The sequence below is a fragment of the Engraulis encrasicolus genome, chromosome 22, assembly GCF_034702125.1.
Source record: "Engraulis encrasicolus isolate BLACKSEA-1 chromosome 22, IST_EnEncr_1.0, whole genome shotgun sequence".
In the NCBI taxonomy this organism is placed as follows: domain Eukaryota; kingdom Metazoa; phylum Chordata; class Actinopteri; order Clupeiformes; family Engraulidae; genus Engraulis; species Engraulis encrasicolus.
This window is the reverse complement of record NC_085878.1, coordinates 1,143,365-1,166,963: the sequence shown is the minus strand read 5'-3', so window position 1 is coordinate 1,166,963 and position 23,599 is coordinate 1,143,365. Positions and strand designations below refer to the sequence as shown.

At 44.1% G+C, this 23,599-nt stretch overlaps 1 protein-coding gene across 1 annotated transcript in view; it reads left to right on the top strand.

Moving 5' to 3' along the window:
* dmxl2 (Dmx-like 2) overlaps window positions 1-23,599 on the top strand; it is a 151,807-nt gene that overhangs the window by 117,694 nt on the left and 10,514 nt on the right. Inside the window, exons 40-48 of the mRNA XM_063188608.1 lie at window positions 5,857-6,053; window positions 9,720-9,853; window positions 11,185-11,270; window positions 13,185-13,386; window positions 14,345-14,462; window positions 16,656-16,721; window positions 17,572-17,658; window positions 18,815-18,936; window positions 20,114-20,273. Of these exons, the coding sequence (XP_063044678.1) occupies window positions 5,857-6,053; window positions 9,720-9,853; window positions 11,185-11,270; window positions 13,185-13,386; window positions 14,345-14,462; window positions 16,656-16,721; window positions 17,572-17,658; window positions 18,815-18,936; window positions 20,114-20,273 (1,172 nt within the window). The remainder of the gene's footprint in view (window positions 1-5,856; window positions 6,054-9,719; window positions 9,854-11,184; window positions 11,271-13,184; window positions 13,387-14,344; window positions 14,463-16,655; window positions 16,722-17,571; window positions 17,659-18,814; window positions 18,937-20,113; window positions 20,274-23,599) is intronic.

Genomic DNA, 23,599 nt, shown 5'->3' with positions numbered 1-23,599 from the left:
AGATAATGTGCAAAGAAAAATGGGCAAAAATAGTTTCTACTATATGCACAAACATTGCCATTAACTAAAAGAAGCATCTAACCTCAGTGCTAGAAAACTAGGGCTTTGCCACAAAGCACTTTATCTTCTTTAGCTAGAGGGGTCAAATACTTATTACCCTAAATTAAATACAAATAAATTAAAATATATTATTTTAAGTTATTTTCTGGAATTTCTCTTTGATATTCTGTCTCTCCATGTTTGAATACATATTATCATAAATGTATAGACTGATCATGTCTTTATTAGTGGGCAAACGGGCAAAATCAGCAAGGGATCAAATACATATTGGACTCACTGTACATGTATACATAGCAATCATAGCATGTAAGACATGTATGCTATGTATGCTATCTGTGGGCAAACGGTCAGGCGATTTGATTGGCCCTCAGCTTTATTTGCACTACAAAATTTGGCCTTTAGGGTGAAATGATTGGAGAGCACTGATGTGCTGTATCAGGCCTGCTGTCAAAGACCTCGTCTGGTCTTCATCTTTTATCTGCACGGAAGCGGCTCTGTTCGTTAGTGTCCTTCCATATGTCTCCAGCGAATCAGCTGAATTTCTTTGAAGTGCTAGTTCACAGCTTGCCTTTCTCAAATTAGTATTCTGTGTGGCCAATCGTTTTGATACCGCAGGGCTGGGATTCAGATGACATTTACTGGTGCCATTTTTCTTACCTTTTTCTTTTTTTCTTCCTTTTTTTGTTTGAAAACTCGGACTGAAAGCGTTGCCCAAGGGCCCACTGGAAGCATATCCTGGCTTTTTGTTCTACTTTTTTGAAAGATTCTGCTGCATGTGTAAATGTCAGCGACTTTAAACCAACCTCTCACATTATTCCTAAACTGACCATCAGTTGGTGGGGAACACACACACACACACACAGACAAGTGAGGGAGAAATCTGAAACGGACAGAAAGAAAGTGCAGTTTATTTCATCATTCCACCTAAGAACCTCTAACTGTTCCTCTGAAAATGTTTCGATCTGAGGACTTCTCTGGTCATATTGGTTCACCACAGTTAAACTGTGTAGAAGAGATGTGGACACCTTATAAAGTCACACATGAACTGTCTCGAAGACTGGATGAAGCCAGAATTTTAGGGTGCAGACAACTTTTGCATGAATATATTTTTCTTTCCGAGAAAAAAAAAAGCCTCTCGTTTCTACATGGGGTCTATGGCAAGCTGCTCACTTCTGCTCCCAGTCCCCCAGTGGACATGAGAGGTATTGCAACTGACTGTTGAACATTCATCTCTGCCTTCTCTTTGTTGTTTAGCCTGAGACATTGACACTGGCAGACCCCTGCACCAGACACCACCTCCCACACCTATTACTAGAGATGTACAGGATCCAAGATCCGGTTCCGGATCCGGCAGGATAATTGGGTTTTTCAGACTATCCGGATTCGGCAGGATCTTAAGCAGTGGATCCGGTATCCGGCAGTTACCTAAAAATCCGGATCTGGGGCATCTCTACTTTTTACGTAGCCTAGGCTTTTCAGTCAGTATTTCACAACCCCAATCGCTGCATGGAGTGAAAGCCTTCTGGAAGCAGCCATTGAAGGCAGTGTGGCAGTAATCCAATGAGTCTTAAAAATAGTTTGCGCCAAAATAATAAAAAGGGCCCACGTATGCGAGTTGGCTATGTGTTTCAACCCTTTCGTAGGATCCGGTATCCGTTTCCGGATCCGGCAGGATCTTAAGCAGTGGATCCGGTATCCTGCAGGATCCTAAAAATCAGGATCCGGTGCATCTCTACCTATTACATTACTGTGGTGTCCAGAGCCAAGCAGACACGGCTCTCTGTGCCTCTGTGCACTCTCCTTGTCCTCTTCTGTGCACCTCACCACAGGCTCCCTCACGTAGGCCACGTACACTGCAGCCAGCCAGCCAATGTTGTGGCCAAGGCACTGTAACAGAACAACTCTCTCTCTCTCTCTCTCTCTCTCTCTCTCTCTCTCTCTCTCTCTCTCCTCTTTGTGTATCCATCTCTCTCTCTCTCTCTCTCTCGCTCTCTCTCTCCTCTTTGTGTATCCACCTGTCTCTCTCTCTCTCTCTCTCTCTCTCTCTCTCTTTCTCCTCTTTGTGTATCCCTCTCTCTCTCTCTCTTCCTCTCCCTCTCTCTCTCTCTCTCGCTCTCTCTCTCGTCTCTTCTCATCGGCCAGTCCTAGTCTAATCTCTCGGCGCGCCCTCCTGTCACAAGGCAAGGCAGTAGTCTATCAGCCGAGATGTGCTGTAGACACTATAAAACAAACAGCACGTCATCATTCGTACACAGACAGGAGGTCAGGGGACATGGACCTGTAAAATCAACTGTATTTCACACGTGTAGTGCAATTTTTTTATGGACGTCTTGACCATGTTATTACAAGATTCATGAGGACTCTGCATGTAAAATGTGTGCCAAAGAAGGCAGGAAGAGACTTATACTCAAACATATTACACATAAGTATTAATGGTCATAGCGTTTACTGTGCAAGTTACAAATTCAACAACTGCACTTGAGAAAGGACGAAGGTCCGAAACGTCGTGCAAATAAATCACTGGGAGCATTAACAGTGTTGCGGACTTCTATCATTTATTTCAGTTACTCTATTTTGTCCAGCACCTGTACCACTGATGTGCGCGCATTCTCCACCTTCCCAAGTTACAAATTCAAACAATCAGGTGCAACAATATGTTGATAAATAACTACGGTATTTCAGTATGATATATTAGTATGGTATAAGTAGGATATCCCTTTGTCTAGCTGCTTGTCTTTGGTGTACTGAGTTTGTAGTCTGTGTAGGTGTTTAATATTGTTGGCGTGGTGCCTAGTTCTCATGTGTGATGTATGTTGCTGTGGTCTTTGTGTCCGAGTCCAGAGACCCCAGCAGTTCCTCCTGACATAGTTGTCCTGGATAACAGTGAAGGTTTGTGAACTGAACGCCAGTGTGTTACAGCTGCTTGTTCTCTTGTCTGACTCTGTGTGTGTGTGTGTGTGTGTGTGTGTGTGTGTGTGTGTGTGTGTGTGTGTGTGTGTGTGTGTGTGTGTGTGTGTGTGTGTGTGTGTGTGTGTGTGTGTGTGTGTTTGTGTGCTGTGTTGCTTTGCTTTGCCTTGCCTGTCTGTTTGATTCCTCTGCTGTATTTTTCTCTTTACGGAGATGCCTAGGAAGACCATTCAAAACTACTAGAGATGCACCGGATCCTGATTTTTAGGATCCTGCTGTAAACCGGATCCACTGCTTAAGACCGGATCCTACGAAAGGGTTGAAACACATAGCCTACTCGCACACATGGGACGTTTTTATGACGTTGGCTCAAACTATTTTTTAGACTCATTGGCTTACTGCCACACTGCCTGCAACCTGCCTACTTCCAAAGGGCTTTCACTCCATGCAGCGATCAGGGTTGTGAAAGACTGACTGAAAAGCCTAGGCTACGTAAAAACTAAAGATACAACAGATCCTGATTTTTAGGTAACTGCCGGATACCGGATCCACTGCTTAAGATCCTGCCGGACCCGGATCCTGTGAAAAACCCTATTATCCTGCCGGATCCGGAACCGGGTGTTGGATCCGGTGCATCTCTAAAAACGAATGATGCGTCGTACTATATAGCACCTCTCTGGCGGTGTGAAAAGAGGCCCCTGGCTGTCACTCCTCCTCTGTTTTTCAGTCCAATTTTATTGTATTTTTTGGCCTTGTTTTGGTCCTTGTTCAGGAGACTAAGTGGCACTCTTAACCTTTCTGTCACATAAAACCGCCCTGATCGATTCGCCTATGATGAATAAACAACAGCCAGTCTAGAGTGTCTCTCCAGTGTGATACTAGATACTTAATGAAAGTAAATAACGGTTACAAAAAAAGAAGTAGGCCTATTCTCTGAGAAAGGAGTTCCTTACAAGAAGCACTCCTCTCTTTTGTGGATTCTGGTCGGTATAGCAGCCATGTGCTGAATGATAGTGTGCGGAGACTGATGATGCCTTCCAGACACTCTCCATTTGTGGTGACATATGGGTACCTCCTTTTGGCCTGGAAGCGGCTCAAAGAGACGGCGGCGTCCAAAATTGGAATGGATGGATGGATGGCGTATCCCTCTTTCTATGAAAAGAAGCCCAAGTGGTTCTGTGTCAAAAGAGAAGCTGCTATGTGCTGTCCTCTTTCCCGGCGTCTCTTTTGTCTGCTGTTTTCTCTGGAATACTTCCTCTCTGCATGACTGGACACTTTTCTTGGCCCCTCGGTCGAAAGGTGCCGTTATTGAGTTTTCCTCTTGCAACCTGGAGGCCTGTGCCTCAGTGTGATGAAGGTAATGTGTGTGCGTGTGAGTGCGTATGAGTGTGTGTGTGTGTGTGTGTGTGTGTGTGTGTGTGTGTGTGTGTGTGTGTGTGTGTGTGTGTGTGTGTGTGTGTGTGTGTGTGTGTGTGTGTGTGTGTGTGTGTGTGTGTGTGTGTGTGTGTGTGTGTGTGTGTGTGTTTGCATGTGTGTGTTTGCGTGTGTGTGTTTGTGAGTGCTTGTGTGTGTTTTAACCTGTGTGTGTGTGTGTGTGTGTGTGTGTGTGTGTGAGTGTGTGTTTGTGAGTGTTTTTTTGTGTGCGTGTGTGTGTGTGTGTGTGTGTGTGTGTGCGCTTCTGGATTTATAAACAAGAGTAAATGACCTCTTCATAACTGTATACATTACATGCATTACTTACTGACATTAAAAGGTTAGTACCCCTGAGCTGGCTGTCCAGCATTGCCCTGCGCATTAGACCCTGAAGGCACCATACTGTGTAGACTGGTTACCACCAGACCTAATCACAAGTGAGATGAGGTCTGGTGACCTGCCTAATGTTAATTCCGTAGAGGGGCAGAATACTTGCCCATTATGACACACCTGTCCCGCTCTCTGATTGGACGGAGACAAGGGACCATGATATGGTCCGTTTTTGATCATTGCTTCCATACAGCTGTCTTTCAGATCGGAACGATTGTGTAGTACTAAAGGCAGTATGGGAGTTCCCAGGCTAACTTTACTGTAGACTGTGAATAGCAGTCTTTTGTGTGGGGTGCGAGTCACCTGTGCCTTTCCTATCCTACCTCTCTCCTTGCCCCCCATATCTAACATCATCTCCCTCCCTCTCCTCTCTTCGCCTCTATGGTTCTCCTCTACTCTCCTCTTCTTTCTCCTCTCCTGTTCTCCTGTTCTCTCCTCTCCTCTCTCCTCTCAACTCTACTCCTCTTATCCTCTATTCTTTTCCTCTACCCTCCTTCTCTTCCTTCTCCTCTCCTCTCCTCTCCTCTCCTCTCTACTCTCGTATCCTCTCCTCTTCTCCTCTACTCCTCTGCTCCTCTTCTCCTTTACTCTTTTCCTCTACTCTGCTTCTCTTCCTCTCTTCTCTCCTCTCCTCTCCTCTCTACTCTTCTCCTTTCCTCTCATCTTCTCTCCTCTCCTCTCCTCTCCTCTTCTCCTCTACTCCTCTGCTCCTCTTCTCCTTTACTCTTTTCCTCTACCCTCCTTTTCCTCTCCTCTCCTCTCCTCTCTACTCTTCTCCTTTTCCTCTCCTCTCCTCTCCTCTTCTCCTCTTCTCCTCTACTCCTTCTGCTCCTCTTCTCCTTTACTCTCTACTCTGCTTCTCTTCCTCTCTTCTCTCCTCTTCTCCTCCTCTCCTCTACTCCTCTGCTCCTCATCTCCTTTACTCTTTTCCTCTACTCTGCTTCTCTCCTCTCTACTCTCCTATCCTCTCCTCTTCTCCTCTACTCCTCTGCTCCTCTTCTCCTTTACTCTTTTCCTCTACTCTGCTTCTCTTCCTCTCTTCTCTCCTATCTTCTTCTCTTCTCCTCTCCTCTTCTCTCCCGGCAGCCCTGCCCCCTCCCACCCCCCCGGCGGAGGATGTGGATCGGCAGCGGCGGCGCTTCAACATGCGCATGCTGGTTCCGGGTCGGCCCGTGAAGGAGACCCCTCCCGCCACGCCTCCGCCCGTGCCCGTGGAGCGGCCCACCTACAAGGAGAAGTTCATCCCCCCCGAGCTCAGCATGTGGGACTACTTTGTGGCCAAAGTAAGGCTTTCTAATGCAGTGTTTCTTAACCTGGGGTGCGGGCACCCCTTGCGGGTGCGCCAGAGATTTCAGGGGGTGCACAGAATTTTGTATGTGTTGAGGTTGTGACCAAAATTCTGCTTCCAAACATTATAATTAGGCCAAATTAAGACCAAAGTTTTCGTCCCCATGTAAATTCATTAAATTATTGATTAATGTCTAAAGTAAGAATAACTGTAATTAATCACTTAAATCATTTTTTGTGCATATACACGTGTAGATATTTGGGATGGGGGTGCGCGGCTTGTCTTGGGAACAGCTAAGGGGGTGCGTTCAGAAAAAAAGGTTAAGAACCACTGGTCTAATGCAAGAAGAGGGTCCTCGCTTTTGAATGCAACTTCTTGCATGTTTTTATGTGCTATGTGCTCTATGTTTTTATGCTTCGGTGGCTATTTAGATATTTCGGTTTTTATACGCTGAGGGAGGGCTGGGCAATATGACGATATATATCGTTATCGTGATATAAAAGTGTATATCGTGACCTTTCTCCTATATCGTTTATATCGTGATAGTAATTTTATCAGTTGTATACAATTGAATATCATTTAATTACATTTCATGTTGTCACAATAATGCAGTTCATGTAACGGAAAAAATAACAACATAACATTGTTTTGCGACATGAACAAATGAAGAGCAAATAAAGAGAATAACTGAAAACTTATGTAATAATGCTATATCGTGATATATATCGTTATCGTGATATTAAGTAATCCATATCATGATATAGGTTTTTTTCCATATCGCCCAGCCCTACGCTAAGGGCACCTTTTCCCTAGCCAGGCTGGGCCCTCCTACTGACGCAACACTTTCAGCGTTGCAACTAGTCAGGTCAAGAGCAATGCAAGTACTTTCTGAGTTCCCGAAAATACAGGAACTCCTTCCACTTAATCAGTAAGCAAACGACCATAAGCAAACCAAAGGAGGCGGATCAACCATGCCGTTTGGGAAATGTTAATTGTTATGCTCTTGGTCAGACCAAGTCTCGAAGAGATTTAAAGTCGATGATAATCAGGCTTCCTTTTCCCAAAAGGGCTTAGGCATTCAGCAGGCGTTTTTTTTAAGGTGCCACAGGCTTACTGTAAACGGGTTCAAGATTCAAGATTCAAGATTCTTTTTAATAGTCCCGAAGGAAATTTGTCTTGGACATACATAGCTGCCACATACACACAACACTGATACACAAAAAACGCCAAAAAACAAAAACAACAATAAACACACACATACATAGAGACACTCAAGTGCATATCCACCACAGCCCACCACCCACGTACATGGCATTACAGGATGGTAGTTGTTAATGACCTGCATTCAGTAAGTTAACAGAAACGGGGACAAAAGAAAACCTATACCTATTAAAGGGTATAAAGTGTATAAGGGTATAAGCGTTAAAGGTCCGTGTATCTCGTGGCCATTCGATTTCCGTTTCAAAATCGGAAAATAGAAAACAAAAAATAACTCGTTATCCGATTTTTGTTTTGGAAATCGGGAAACGAAAATCGGAAAACGAACCAATTTTCATTATCCGTTTCATTCTGTTAAACGCGGGCAGGCTTGTAATTCAGAATTAAATTATGGCTTCGTTTTTCCATCACCTATTTTTTAATTACATGAACCGGAAGACGTTGATTGAGCGCCTGTCCGTCAGCTGTGAAGGAACGTAGGCCTACGGTGCGAGCGCAGACCTAGGTCTGTGGGTGCGAGTGATATTCCTAACATCTGGCCAACATTCCTTTGATTTGGGTTGCAGTCTTACCATGGCTAAGTCTGTCTTTTAAATTCTGGTTTGTTTGGGTTATTATTACCCTGGTATAAATACCCCTGCACGTTTAAGTAAGTTTGCAGAGTATGACGAAAGTTTTTGACTTGCCCTCTTCGTAACGCTAGCACTCAAGTAGGCTAGCTGGCATGATGCCACCCACAGCCCAAACTGTTTGTAGCTCTGGCTGTCCAAGTAATGGCTATTCATGAGATGAAATATAACAACGGATAGTCATATTCCCTCTCGAGCCGATAGCAGACATCCCAAGTTCCAAAAACTTCTTTCAGTGAGATGCTTATAGACCCTCGACACCCCTGACAATCAAAACGACATTAGTGTTAACACGCGTGTATTCGTGTCCTTTATATCGCCCAGTCTGCATAGAACATTTGCCTACTATTTTTCCCAGGACTTTTGCAGTGCGTACTACTTGTGTGCTCGCGCAAAACTATTCCACACATGCCGCACGAGTCATTATCTTTCTCTGCCCCTTCTAAAATCAGGGATATTTCATCTGACTCGCAGGCATCAGGGACGGGGAGCTGCTATCATACTCCCTTCATGGGATGTCTGCGATAGCGGATCTCGTCATGCTTTAAGGTGGACCTACAAGCATGCAATTCGAAGCGTAGTGGTGAACGTTCTCTGGGAAATATAAATATTAGTGCCTAGCCTACATTTAAATGAGGACTTGTTAAAAACGTATAAAATATAGGCTATACTAGAGTAAACACCTCTGATGTGGCTAAGCCAACGCTTTACCCTGACACATTAGCACAGTTTCCGGGTCAACAAAAACTTAATGTTGAGCAAAATAAGAAATGGGAAAACGGGTCGTCTCTCTAATTCTGATTCCCATATTAAAGCGCTGAAAAGGAAATCAGAAAATGACTTGATTCTCGTTTTTTTGTTTTCCGGTTTCCAAACGGGAAACAAAATACGAGTGGTTTCTCGTTTATTGTTTACTTAAAAATCGGGAAACCGGTCATTTGTCGTGGTCCGTTTTCCGATTTGAAAATGAAAATCGAATGGCCAAGAGATACACGGACCGTTAAAGTGATACTGTCCCATTTTTGGAAATAAGCTTTTTCTTACACCTTCCCTTGACTTAAATACTAGGGGGTTACCATTCTCCTGTACTTTCAACCGTTCTCTGGGTATGGCATAGGGATGTTAACCGGTAACCGTTTAACTGATAGTCGACAGGATCAAAGTTAACTGGTTAAAAATTTCTGCCACCGGTTAACCGGTTGTAATAATAATAATTAATTTCCTCCCAAAAAGCCCCCAAAAACATTAATTTAATTTAATTTTGAGGTTTTAGTACGATAATTAAACATTTTCTGGCAACAATGGCTGGACATGGCAGGTCCTGTCTGCGCAGCAAAAAAAGGCTTATGTGAAAAATAAAATGTAAAAAAATCAGTGCTGTGCATATCAGGCACGCGAACGTTGTATAATTTAAGATTACCGGTTAACCACCGGTTCATGAGTCTCAGTAGCCGGTTAAGAGTTTTTTCAATTTTCGAGATCCCTAGTATGGCAGTGCAAATTTTACCTCCAAGCTATCAGTTAACATTGAGTCCTATGAGACCAGTTAGCCGCCAGCTGGTCTCATAGGACTCAATGTTAACTGCTAGCATGGAGGTAAAATTTGCACTGCTATACTCAGAGAACGGTTGACAGTACAGGGGAAAGGTAAAACCCAATCATTTAACTCAAGGAGAGGTATAGAATAAACTTATTTCCAAAAACAGGACAGTATCACTTTAAGGCCACCTCCCTAACCAATAGGCCACGGCTGCCACATATCCCCACATGCCCCGTGCTGACACCCCTACGTACCCTTCTCTTGCCTCCCACAGCCCTTCCTACCGCCGTCCGACAGCGGTGCCCTCTACGACTCAGACGAGAGTGGAGCGAGCGACAACGATGATGATGATGACGCCTTCCTCTCTGACACGCAGATGACCGAGCACTCTGACCCCACTTCCTACAGGTAGGACTGTCACTGTTCCACCTACCTTACCTGGCTCAAACCCCTACTACAGTGTTTCCCAACCAGGGATACGTGTACCACTAGGGGTACGCGAGCACACTGCAGGGGGTATGTGGAAAAATGAAAATTTCACAAATATATGGAGCTTAGTTACATTGGGATGGAGAAAGTGATATAGAATGTGAGTTAGGGGGTACCCATGGCACAACGAACAGGCTTAGTGGGTACACAAGACAAAAAAGGTTGGGAAACACTGCCCTACCACAAAGCATTTCATGCACAGGAGATGGCTTTGGTTCCATAGCGATGGAACGCTCCCTCTGTCTAGTAGTCCAATGCCTCTTTTCCACTGCCGATTTTCAGGGGGCCTACAGCTCGATACAGCGCAACTCGGCCGCCACTTTTTTGCTCTTCGATTGAGTTGTGTCGTGCCCAACCGAAAAGCAAAAAGTGGCGGCCGAGTCGTGCTGTGACAAGCTGTAGGCCTAACAGAAAACCGGCAGTGGAAAAGAGGCATAAGTCACTTGCTAAGACAATCTTTGCCTCTTTTCCACTGAAGGTTTTCTGGTTGGCCTACAGCTCGACACAGCGTGACTCGGCTACCACTTTTTGCTTTTCAAATAGGCACGACACAGCTCAATCGTAAAGCACAAAGTGGTGGCCGAGTTGCATTGTGTCGAGCTGTAGGCCTACCAGAAAACCTGAAGTGGGAAAGGGGCACTTGTGAATGGACGAACAGTCAGCCTGACACTGCAGTGCATAAAATACAGTGTGGTATAAAGCTTTGTTTTTGAGCAGGCTATATTACAGTGCATCCAACGGCATACTCTGTATTACGTAATCTTGAGCTGGTCCATGCAGAAAACTGAAGTTGGGCCCGGCCGTGGCTCAAATGGTAGGGCACCGGGCTGCTACACCGGTGACCCGGCTCATTTGCCAATCATTCCCCGTCTCTCTCTCCCCAAAACGTTTCCTGTCTTTCTCTACTGTGACCCGGCTCATTTGTCAATCATTCCCCGTCTCTCTCTCCCCAAAACGTTTCCTGTCTTTCTCTACTGTGACCCGGCTCATTTGCCAATCATTCCCCGTCTCTCTCTCCCCACTCATACCCTGTCTCTCTCTACTGTGACCCGGCTCATTTGCCAATCATTCCCCGTCTCTCTCTCCCCACTCATACCCTGTCTCTCTCTACTGTGACCCGGCTCATTTGCCAATCCTTCCCCATCTCTCTCTCCCCAAAACGTTTCCTGTCTCTCTCTACTGTCCTGTCACTAATAAAGTCTAAAAGACCAAAAAAAAACGAATTGTCTTGACTGTGGCCTGTGTTCCAGTTGGGCGCTGATCCGCTTGGTGATGGTGAAGCTGGCTCTGCACAATGTCAAGACCTTCCTGCCCCTCACCGGGCTGGACTTCACAGGTAAAGCCATCGCACCATCCACACATGAACACATGAACCACACAGGTAAAGCCATCCACACATGAACTTACACCTACAGCCACCTACACCTACACCTAAAGCCATCCACACATGAACTCTAGACTTCACAGGTAAAGCCATCCACACATGAACACATGAACCACACAGGTAAAGCCATCCACACATGAACACATGAACCACACAGGTAAAGCCATCCACACATGAACACACAAGCCATCCACACATGGACTCTAGACTTCACACCTAAAGCCATCCACACATGAACTCTAACTTAAACTGTATGGCAAGCCATCCACACATGAACTTTAACTTGTAGACTTCACAGGTAAAGCCATCCACACATGAACTTTAACTTAAACTGACTAGACTTCACAGGTAAAGCCATCCACACATAAACTTCACAGGTAAAGCCATCCACACATGAACTTTAACTTAAACTGACTAGACTTCACAGGTAAAGCCATCCACACATGAACTTCACAGGTAAAGCCATCCACACATGAACTTTAACTTAAACTGACTAGACTTCACAGGTAAAGCCATCCACACATGAACTTTAACTTAAACTGACTAGACTTCACAGGTAAAGCCATCCACACATGAACTTTAACTTAAACTGACTAGACTTCACAGGTAAAGCCATCCACACATGAACTTTAACTTAAACTGACTAGACTTCACAGGTAAAGCCATCCACACATGAACTTTAACTTAAACTGACTAGACTTCACAGGTAAAGCCATCCACACATGAACTTTAACTTAAACTGACTAGACTTCACAGGTAAAGCCATCCACACATGAACACCATGAAGTCATCCACACATGAACTCTAGACTTCACAGGTAAAGTCATCCACACATGAACTGTAACTTAAACAGGTAAAGTCATCCACACATGAACTGTAACTTAAACAGGTAAAGCCATCCACACATGAACTTTAACATGAAGCCAACATAAAGCCATCCACACATGAACTGTAACTTAAACTGTATGGCAAGCCATCCACACATGAACTTTAACTTAAACTGTATGGCAAGCCATCCACACATGAACTTTAACTTAAACTGTATGTCAAGCCCAGACTCACCTGTGTTTGTTTTGTTCAATTTAGTAACAACAACAATAATAATAATAATAATAATAATAATAATAATAATAATAATAATAATAATAATAATAATAATAATAATAATAATAATAATAACAATAACAACAATAATAATAATTTTCTAGTTGATGTGAGATTTGATGAGGAGCCAACAAAGCTGTTTGAGTCTGGGGGTGATGTTCATTCAAATACATTTAATATGCTTAAAGAAATCTAACATTAATGGCACCATATTTCACATTTGTATTCAGATGTATAACCAAGCAAACCTAAAGAATGGCAGTTTTAACCAATGACTCTAGATTTTCTCCTAATGTTCTCCTAACATTCTTCTAACGTTTCTCTAATGTTTACTGTTAAATGATCTGTTTGTATGTATGCAACTAGACACTTCAATTTCCTTCGAGATTACAGTAATAAAATGCTACTCTACTCTTACCATCCCTTGAAATTCCCAATTGGAGACAATTTTGGTCCCCTAGGGAAAATTCTTTCTCTGCATTTATCCCATTTGGACTAGTGAATCACATTGAAGTACACACACTAGTCCGTAGCAGTGGGCTGCCAGCTGAGCGGCGCCCGGGGAGCAGTGTGGGGGTTAGGTGCATTGCTCAAGGGCGGCGGCTGGGGAGCAGTGTTAGGTGCCTTGCTCAAGGGCACTTCAGCCGTGGTCCGGTCGGGCATTGAACCGGGAAGCTTTGGGTTGCCAACCCAGTGCTCTAACCACTGAGCCACGGCTGTCCCCATGGCGGGCGGGCGGGCGGCCATGTTCTCTCTTCTCAGACCTGGCGGTGGTGTCTCCACTGTGTGACACGGTGCTGAAGACGCTGGAGAACTGGGAGCAGCTGCTGCTGGACAGGATGAACCGCTTCGATGGCCCGCCGCCCAACTACATCAACACCTACCCCAACGACATGAGCGCCGGAGGAGGGCCCGCCATACTGCGCCACAAGGCCATGCTGGAGGCGGACAACACACCTTTCAGGTCAGTCTGCTCAGACAAAACAGCCAAACAGGGGCGGAGCAGAGGGGCATAGGGGCCAGGAACCCCGGGCCTCACCATTTGGTGGGGGGGGGCTGCCATTGGCTTTCGATCGCCAAACATCTCGCAGGGGCCCCTTCTACGATATTTCGTGGGCCCAACGCCATTATCGCACACCTCTCTATGCTGAACAGCAAACTCTACTCAGTATTTATCAACTATTGTACTTATTGTACTTATTGACCACACGTTATTTATTATAGCCCATTACGATGGCAGATTCCAGCACGACATGTGTCAGAGGGGGGCCTCTGACACATCTCCCGCGCGCGCCCCCTGTCACAATACCAGTACTGCGTCCCTGCAACCCAATGTTTATTACTATTTTCTACTGTATGTATTAAAGGTGCACTGTGTAATATTTTAGTTTATTCCCAGAATTCTTGCTGCCCATTCAGAAATGTTACCCTTTCCACGAATACTCACAACCACCATGATATTCTAAGTTTTCAATATGACAAGGAAAATTGCACTTTTCGTACATGAAAAGGGAATCTTCTCCATAGTCCGCCATTTTGAATTTCCAGAAATAGTCATTTTTAGCTGCAAAACGTATTATACTTTGGTCATACTAGGAAATAGTTTTTTTATTACTTAGTAAATATTTGGCAATAGGCAGCACAGTATCAATGATCAGCATAGTTGCAATACCTACTCTTGCCACCATCCTACACAGCGCAGAGTGCTCCTTTAAATAAGTATTAAAGTCGGTGTGCTGCCTCCCATTTATAAATGAATGAATGAGTATTGCATTACCGAAGGCAGAGTGGGAGTAATGCTTGGATATATGATATTATTGACTGCTTGGTACTTGCTGTGTGTGTGCGTGCGTGCGTGTGTGTGTGTGTGTGTGTGTGTGCGTGTGTGTGTGCGTGCGTGCGTGCGTGCGTGTCTTGTGCAGGGCGAAGACTCACCAGTCCTTCCCTGTGCGTCGGCTGTGGCATTACCTGGTGAAACAGGAGGTCCTGCAGGAGACCATGATACGCTACATCTTCACCAAGAAGAGGAAACAGTGCGAGGTACGACACACACAAACATGCAGTACACCTGGACCTACACCTACACCTACACCTACACCTACAGCTACACCTACACCCACACCTACACCCACTACTACAGCCACCTACACCTACAGCTACACCTACACCCACTACTACACCTACAGCCACCTACACCCACTACTACACCTACACCCACCTACACCTACACCTACAGCCACCTACACCTACACCTACACCTACACCTACACCTACACCTACACCTACAGCCACCTACACCTACAGCCACACCTACACCTACACCTACAGCCACTACTATACCTACACCTACACCTACAGCCACCTACAGTCACCTACACCTACAGCCACCTACACCTACACCTACACCCACACCTACACCTTTACCCACTACTACAGCCACCTACACCTACACCTACACCTACACCTACACCCACTACTACACCTACACCTACACCTACACCTACACCCACTACTACACCTACACCCACTACTACACCTACACCTACACCTACACCTACACCTACACCTACACCTACAGCCACCTACACCTACACCTACAGCCAAACCTACAGCCACAGCTACACCCACTACTACACCTACACCTACACCTACAACCACCTACAACCACCTACACCCACTACTACTCCTACACCTACACCTGGACCTACACCTACACCCACTACTACAGCTACAGCTACACCTACACCTACACCTACACCTACAGCCACCCGCCCCTGGTTGGTGTCTTGCATATCTACCTGGTTGCCCCAGCTCCCCTCATCACGCTTCACTCAAAATAGCCCTTTCCCATTCATTCATTGATTTTTTTATAATCCACAAGTAACATCAATTCAGCTATCATTCATCAAACTTTATTTCATAGCATTATACAAAGCAAACAGAATAGTAAAAAGTCATTGTACAAATGACAAATAGTGATGACAGGGGTGAATTCAAGATCGAGACAAGACAACATAGCCAGCCATAAGAGCATATTGTTTTAGAGACGAGGATGAATGACTGGCTGGTGATTTTTGCATCTCGTTGAAGTTTGGAGTTCAAAGAAAGCGGAAAGCTGCTATTTTGGGGTGGCTGGATTTGAAGATGGTGGATTTCCTTCTGGGTTTGAGTTGTTTGTGTGTATGTTTTATGTCTCCTTTTATGCCTGTCCCAGTGTGTTTGCATCGTAAGGGCCCTGTGGGTTATTCTGTCTGTTCCTGAGCCAAATCTCCCTTCATTACACCAAGTTGGAAATCACAGTTTGTCTAACAAGAACCATGGGGCCAATACATAGATCGTAGAGCTTAGAGTGTTACCCTACAGTACAGTATCATGTTGGTAGTTGGAACAGTGGAAGTCAAGTTTACGTGGGTAAAAACTGAATTGAGCGCCGGTATCACTTGGCCCAGTTAGGCTGTGTGTGTGTGCGCCTGCATGTGTCTGAGTGTGTGTATTTGTGTTTGCATGCATGCAATTTATCAGTTATCAATCACAGACACAACCACAGACAAGATAATACATGATGACCCTGACGTTTCGTCACTGTCTAGATCTGAATGTCTTAAACGACATGGAAAAGATTTGAGAGGGGGAAAAAAAACCTTGTCAGCTTCTAGATGTTACATAACTGCGATGCACATTCGCCATGCGATGCACAAGTTGACCCCACCCAACTAACAACAGCAAAAAAACACATGTTTTAATAGTTCTAAGACGTTTTCAATTTTTGACAAACATACTGTGATGTCTTTACAGAAAAATGACTAATAAGCTGTATGTAACAATGTTATAAGATGCTGATAAATGCAAAAAAATATTGTATTGTTTTGCTTCATGACAAAACAATTGTGTATGATTATTCCGCTCATAGCATGGCTTTGCTGTAACTCAACCTAAGATTTGTAAAGTATATATTACTTCATAAAAGTATATATTAATACATTATTGATAACACAGCATGGATTTCCTTTGAGAATGGCAGCAGGGTAGCCTGGCATCAATACCCTTTTTCATTTCTACTCTTCATTTGTTCCTCCCTACTTCATGTTGTGTTGTTTTATTTTGTTTTCTTTTGTTTGTTTGTTTGTTTGTGCCCATGGTTTGCTGTGTTGTGACCCGTGTTGTGTTGTGTTCATGTGTGTCGTGGTGTGCTGGTGTTGGGTTGTGGTGTTGTTGTTGTTGTTGTTGTATAAGTCTTTAGACGGCCGCATGGAGCAGCTGATACAAAACGGCATAGCGGGAGCGCGCGGTGCCAGCAAGGTAGTATGCCAGTCGCCGCCTGTGGCCCATGCCTGCCAACGCAACGCAAACGCAATCGCCAACCTCAGTGCCAACCTCCAGCTGTGCTCTGTCTGGTCTTAAGGCTCCTTGACTGACTCCTGTCCTTCTAACTGGAGATTTACCCCTCAACACCCTCCTACTTACATTTATTAACCGTTTTTGTTTGTTTGTTTTGTTTTATGTTTGACTTTTCATTTGTTGTTTATTTATTTATTTATTTATTTATTTCACATCCACCTCTCTACCCCCCACTGATCCCTCTCTAACCAATCCGCCACCAATGCTTTTTTCCCTATTCACTAACCAGCTCAGAGGAAACGCTTTCAAACATAATTTAAAAAAAACTTTTTCCAAATGACATGCATTTCACTCCTTGTGCTCCAACTCTGTAAACTCTGTCGCGGGCCTAAGTCTGTAAGCAAGGTGAAAAGTGGTGCCCATCGTCTTGTGGGCACAGCGCAGTCCTTCTGTGTGTTGCATGCTCACCTATTTCTGTGTGTGTGTGTGTGTGTGTGTGTGTGTGTGCGCGTGCGTGTGTGCGTGTGCCTTGGGTGTGTGTGTGTGTGTGTGTGTGTGAGTGTGTGTGTGTGTGTGTGTGTGTGTGTGTGTGTGTGTGCGTGTGTGTGTGTGCGTGTGTGTGCGTGCGTGCGCATGCGTGCGTGTGTCCGTATGTGCGTGTGTCCGTGCGTGCGTATTTTTGTATATTTGCGTATTTTGTGCGTACGAGAGGCTATTCATTTGCTGCCAAAAATAAATGAATGAAACCAGCTGCAGAGGCAGAGAGGACATTTGACACGCGGCCGCTCCGCTGCTCTGCTGTGTTTTCCAGGTGGAGGCTGACCTTGGCTACCCCGGCGGCAAGGCGAAGGTCGTCCATAAGGAGTCCGACATCATCATGGCCTTCGCCATAAACAAGGTGGATGCTCCTGGGACTCACCTAACAAACAATTCATCCATTAAGACAGTGGTTCTTAACCTGGGGTGCGGGCACCCCCTGGGGGTGCGCCTGAGTTTTCAGGGGGCGCGCGGGATTTTGATTATGTTGAGGTTGCGACCAAAATTTTGGTTGGGAACATTGTATTTATTCCCATTTAAGACAAAATTAAAACATGTTTGGTCCCCATTTAAATTCATTAAGGTATTGATTAATGTCCCAAGCCAGAATTATTGCAATTAATCACTTATCATTTTTAGTATGTATACACATGTAGAAGTTTGGGTTGGGGGTGCGCGACTCTCTTCGGCACAGGGAAGGGGGTGCGTTAAGAAAAAAGGTTAAGAACCACTGCATTAAGACACGGCGTTGTAAATTTACTGTTACCAGAATGACAATGACCAAATTGTAGTGTTATGTGTTATGTGATAGTAGTTGTATTGTGTTTGCTTTTACAAAAGATTACGCTATAATCAACTGGAAGTGATTCTACCCGATGTGATAAGGGTGTGGATTGTGTCCATTTGACAATCAAAATAGATAATTAGTCAGGCTGTCCCTTCCTCGGTTCGACAACTGATGCAGCCTTTGTGCAAAAAAGCAGAATGCAACTAGTGGTGTCATGTATGTGGATATTCTACCTGACACCTTAATTTCCTCTGCATTAAATAAACGTGCCGGTACTCTGCTATGCATAGTATTGTTACAGATCGTAACATAAAAGGGACTCGAAAATTCAAAAACGGTATCGGAAAGGATATTTATTCAATAAAGTCTAGGGGGGTGAATGACTAAACTAAAACCTGGCAAACAACAAACTAAAACCTGGCGGTAGCAAGTATGCAAAGTACAGACGGACAGCTCTGATTTCACTGCATGCTTCACTTTATGGCAAATGAACTCCTTATATCCTTGCATTGTATGCAATGCATGGATTGTATGTTTGTTTGTTTTTTACCTGCCCAGGGACTGCAGATGGAAATTAGCTATTAGCTATAATCTGGTGCAGGTCATCTTTTTACTATGTAACTAATGTACTTTGCACATGGTCCCTGATGAAATAAACCAATAAACTAAACTAAACTACTACTCTGCTAATTCCATGTGGTGTCTGTTGGCCTGTCTGGTCCGCACGCAGGCCAATATAAATGAGATCGTGCTGGCCTCCACTCACGACGTGCAGGAGGTGGACGTGTCTACTCTGCTGGCCGCTCAGCCCTTCACCTGGATCGGGGAGGACTTCGACAAAGAGTCGCGCAGGTCGGTGGTGATGGCCCATTCTGCATTATATTTAGCCCTTTCAAATCAAGTCAAGTGGGTTTTATTGTCAATTTCTTTACATGCACTGGTCATACAAAGAATTTGAAATTACATTTCTTGCTTTCCCATACAGACATAGACTATTCTAGGTAAGGACATAGACAGTATAGACATAGACAGTACTTATACATGGACTTAAGACAGTATGGACATAGACAGTGCTTTCTCTCTCTCTGTCATTAAACACACAAAGAGGTTTCTCATCAGTAAACGGCTGCTTCAAAGACTGAAAAGTGGACATTGTTAGGGCTGTCTGTACCATAATTGAATGTCCCTTAATGTCATAGCCATACAATGTTTGTAACACTGACATAATGTTTATGACACATGAATGACTGCGTTACGACACTGTAATGTCATACGTATGACGCTTCAAGTGAAGCGTTACCAAACAAGTAAGAAGTGTGATTAAGAATAAATTCCTGGTCGTTTTGTTTGAGACAAATTACTTACTACTAAGAGAGACTGGATTTCCTGGCATACTTGTAATACATCAACTTTGTCTTGGACATACAAGCTACTACATAATACATAGCACTACAAATTTCTAGAGTTGCAGAATCTCTGCTGTCCGTTGACCCTGTGGCGACCCTGATTTCTGTCCCCTGTCTCTCTGTTTAGCTTGGATGAAGCGGATATGTTTTGCTTTGTTTTTTTGTTGTTTTGTTTGTTTGTTTGATATAAAAGTACACAGAATTGAGAGGGCTTGTCCTCAGGAAGTGGCGTTAAAGGGGTATGCCACTATTTTGGGGCTCAATACAGTTAAAATCGTTGGCCAGGGTTTATAAAGGTGGTAAAGTGTCTTATTTTTCATGTAAGCCGTTGTCTTGCTTTAAGACAAGTTAAAAGAGGGAGCACAATGCTACACGGATCCATTGACTTTCACTAGCTTAGCGACATATTCCCTCTTTTAACTTGTCTTAAAGCAAGACAACGCTTAACATGAAAAATAAGACACTTTACCACCTTTATTAACCCCAGCCAACGATTTTAACTGTATTAAGCCCCAAAATAGTGGCATACTCCTTTAAAAGTCAAGTAATGTTTATCCTTATCTGAGAGCTCTAGCGTCAATCGTATGCCCGTTTTTTTTGTTTGTTTGTTTGTTTTTTTTCAGCTCGGATGATGTGGACTACCGCTCATCCCACACCAACATCGCGCAGGCCAGTAGCGGCGGCGGTGGCGGCAGCTCCGCGCCCTTCGTCCCGCCTCAGATCGCGGCCTCTGCCTCCATGCCCTGGCTGGGGAGCGGCCAGACCAGTATGGGAGCCAGCGTGGTGCGTAGACTACAGTGACTCATCACAAATGCACCTAACACACAACACATGTAGGTACCGTAGGGTTGCCAACCGTCCCTAGAAATACGTAATCGTCCCGTATTTAGATATAAAAGTACGGGTTCCATATTGAGCTGCAACGGGACACAGCATGTTAAAATGCAGGACATTTCATCTAATGCCACATTTTCGGGGGGAGGACCCCCCCAGACCCCCGCCACGATTGAGTGTCCCGTATTTTTTATATTCACAGTTGGCAACCCTACATATAGGAAGCCTCAAAGCCTGAAAATATAATGCTCAAAATATACTGCAAGTATGGTGGCAGCATGGTACCACACAAAGCATACGTATTGGCTTGGGCTCTCAAAGCGCTCCAAGTTGCATATGCGTAGTGCCGTCGTTGCTCAGAGGGTCCTCCATGCCCTGGCGTTTGCCAGTGTGGTGCGTAGAGTGACTCATCACAAATGCGCCTAACACACAGTCTAACAATGTGCGGTCCGGTTCTCGATTCTGATTGGCTGATAGCTGTGGTCAAGCGAGCATAAACCTACACCTTCCACCTGAAGATTCTATGCGCGTCTAAATTAGACCCAGCGCATCTACGTTGGTAATGAGAATATGTTGCAGTTGGGGTAGGGAGTCTGCAAGAAGAGCACATCTTTGCACCATCTATGGTTTGGGGTATCAGTGTGATTGGAAAGACATTTCATTCCTGCTGTGTTTATCACCCCTTGCTGAGTTTTTGTAGCGAAGTGTCTGCCTGGAAATTTCATGTCATGCAACATTTTCGGGCGGAGGACCCCCAGACCCCTGTCACCATGGTATGGTTATAGCCAGAGATTCTTTAAGTATACACTCGCCTCCAAAAGAGTTGTCGCCTATCCATCTGTTTGGAATAACAGCTAATAACCTGACTTTCAATTAATCACTTGGCTTCAGAAGTCACTCATATGAAAGCTACAACCCTCCCGAATGAAAATGTATGTACAAAAATAAATTTCCTGCACCAACGAAAGATTGACCCTTTATTGAACACAGACATGGCAGATTTTCACAAGACAAAAGTTTTGTCGCCTATCGAACATAATGTGAAAATGAGCAGATAAGTCACTTCAAAACACTTCAAATACGCAGATTGGGTGTCACACTTAATCACTGAATCACTCTCACCTCTCCAGAAAATCAACTTTGGCCTTAGGTGTATGTTTAGGGTCATTGTAATCATGGAAAGCAATACAATGAAAATCTATGGAGTTCAATGAGAGATGGTGACATATTCGCTATTCGTAGAGCAATACATGTTTAACTTCATGATTTAATCAATAATAAAAAGCCCTCAAACACTTGCAGCATGCATGCAGCTCCTCATAAGAGCTGTATCTGTACCATGTTTCACTTAATGACAGTGCATGTATGGTTACGTGACTCATACACCACATACATGCCTTTCAAAAGATACACATACAGGGCTCTGAACCAAAGGCCCAAATTACAAGGGAAGTCACATACAGCTGCAATATTACTGACATTACATGGGTGGTTCTGTATTTGACCCGTGGCGTACATAGTATACTGTATAACACAGGATGAAATCAGATATTACGGGAGCATTGCTGATAATGCCAGTGTGCTTGACACACAAGCCAGTTAGAGTGCAAAAACAAAATTAAATTGCTGGGACGCCTCTTTGGCTGACAGCTGGTTTTTATCCGTTTCTAGAGCTTGGATGTTAAAGTCAGGAAAGCATACAGTTTAATTCTGACATTTAAAATGGTGACTTAGAGGAAGGCAAAATGTTAGCCTATGGATTTATTTGATTCAAGCGTGCCCTACTGCCACTGATGTGTTCCTTAGAAGGTACAGTAACACTGTATCAGCATTTCAGAATATACACTATAGCTCTAATGTACATCACTAACTGTGGCATGCTTGTGATTTAACCCTCTTTAGCCCTTTTAAGCCCTTTTTGGGAAAAGGTGCCATCTGCCTATAAAAACCTAAATATCTCAGCCTCCGAAGTACATAAAAACGTGAAACAAGTTGCATTTAAAAGCTATCACCTTAATTTTGCATTAGAATTTGTTCATTCAGCTCTAACATGTCTACATTGCTCATACAAAAACCTCAAATCTCAAGAGCCTGGATGCAGTGTATATGTCGCTCCAGGCTAAAATGGGTTAATGCAGCCATGACATTTTACTCTGTGTGTGTGTGTTTAACACAAGAGCCCATCTGATTTTTTTGGGTGGGACCTGCAACCCTCTTCCATGTGTAGTTGTTATCAGACAGACACCAGTAGATGGACACCCAAGACTACTCCACCCCATGCAGTTCGGTTTGGAAGTCCCCCTACAATTGAACATCTGTTTGTTATGAAGAGGGGAAAAAAACAATTGGGACAAGAAACCGTTTCACTCTCTCGAGATTGGATGTCTTGTATGACTGACTCTGATGGCCGGAACATGGATTATTTTTATTTTTTTTAAGTTGGAAAAGAAAGGGAATCAGGGCTTGAGAATGAAAACAAATCGACCAGGTCAAGCGAGGCCTGATGTAGCCAAGCACGCGAGTCCCTGTCCTGTGTAGTGCTGTCCTGTTGTCCTAGTGCGACCTCGACCAGAGCCATACGTAGATACATGCGTGCGTGCGTGTGTGTGTCTGTCTCTGTGTGTATGTGTGTGCAGTATGTGCATGTAGTTGTTTTACATTGCCTTATCACCATAACAGCAGCGGTAACCCTCCGCCTAAACAGCCCCACTGATGAGTCTAAGCGGAGTGAGATTATTGGGCTCTGTGTTTGTATTGAGTTTGTAAACTGCCGATAAGCACAGCCACCAGACTCAGCCTGGCAGGCCCAAGGTAGAGAACTGCGTCATCCAGCCTGTTCCCAGCCACGCTGCAGTCTGACCATAATGTCTGGCTTACAGCACTGCACTGTATTGTATGTATGCCTGAAGCCATTCACAAAAGCTGTGTCAAGTGCTTCTCAATGAAAGATTTTAGCATCCATTAGGATCGATTGCTTTTATTTTAATACATAAAGTTACATTGTTTTTTTTACTTTCATGATCACAATAATTAGATGCACTTACCATGAAATTATTATTGGCTATTTTGTTCTCCCCAGATCATGAAAAGGAATCTAAACAATATGGATAAAGTTACTTTGTTTTTTACTTACATCACGTAACAATATGTAATACAGTATAATAGTATGCACTTATATTGTGTCTAACTATCGGTAACTCCAACCCTTTTGTTGCGCTACACACCTAATAAATATAATGGGTAGTAAAATAAACAGCTGCCGTTTTTATGTTTTT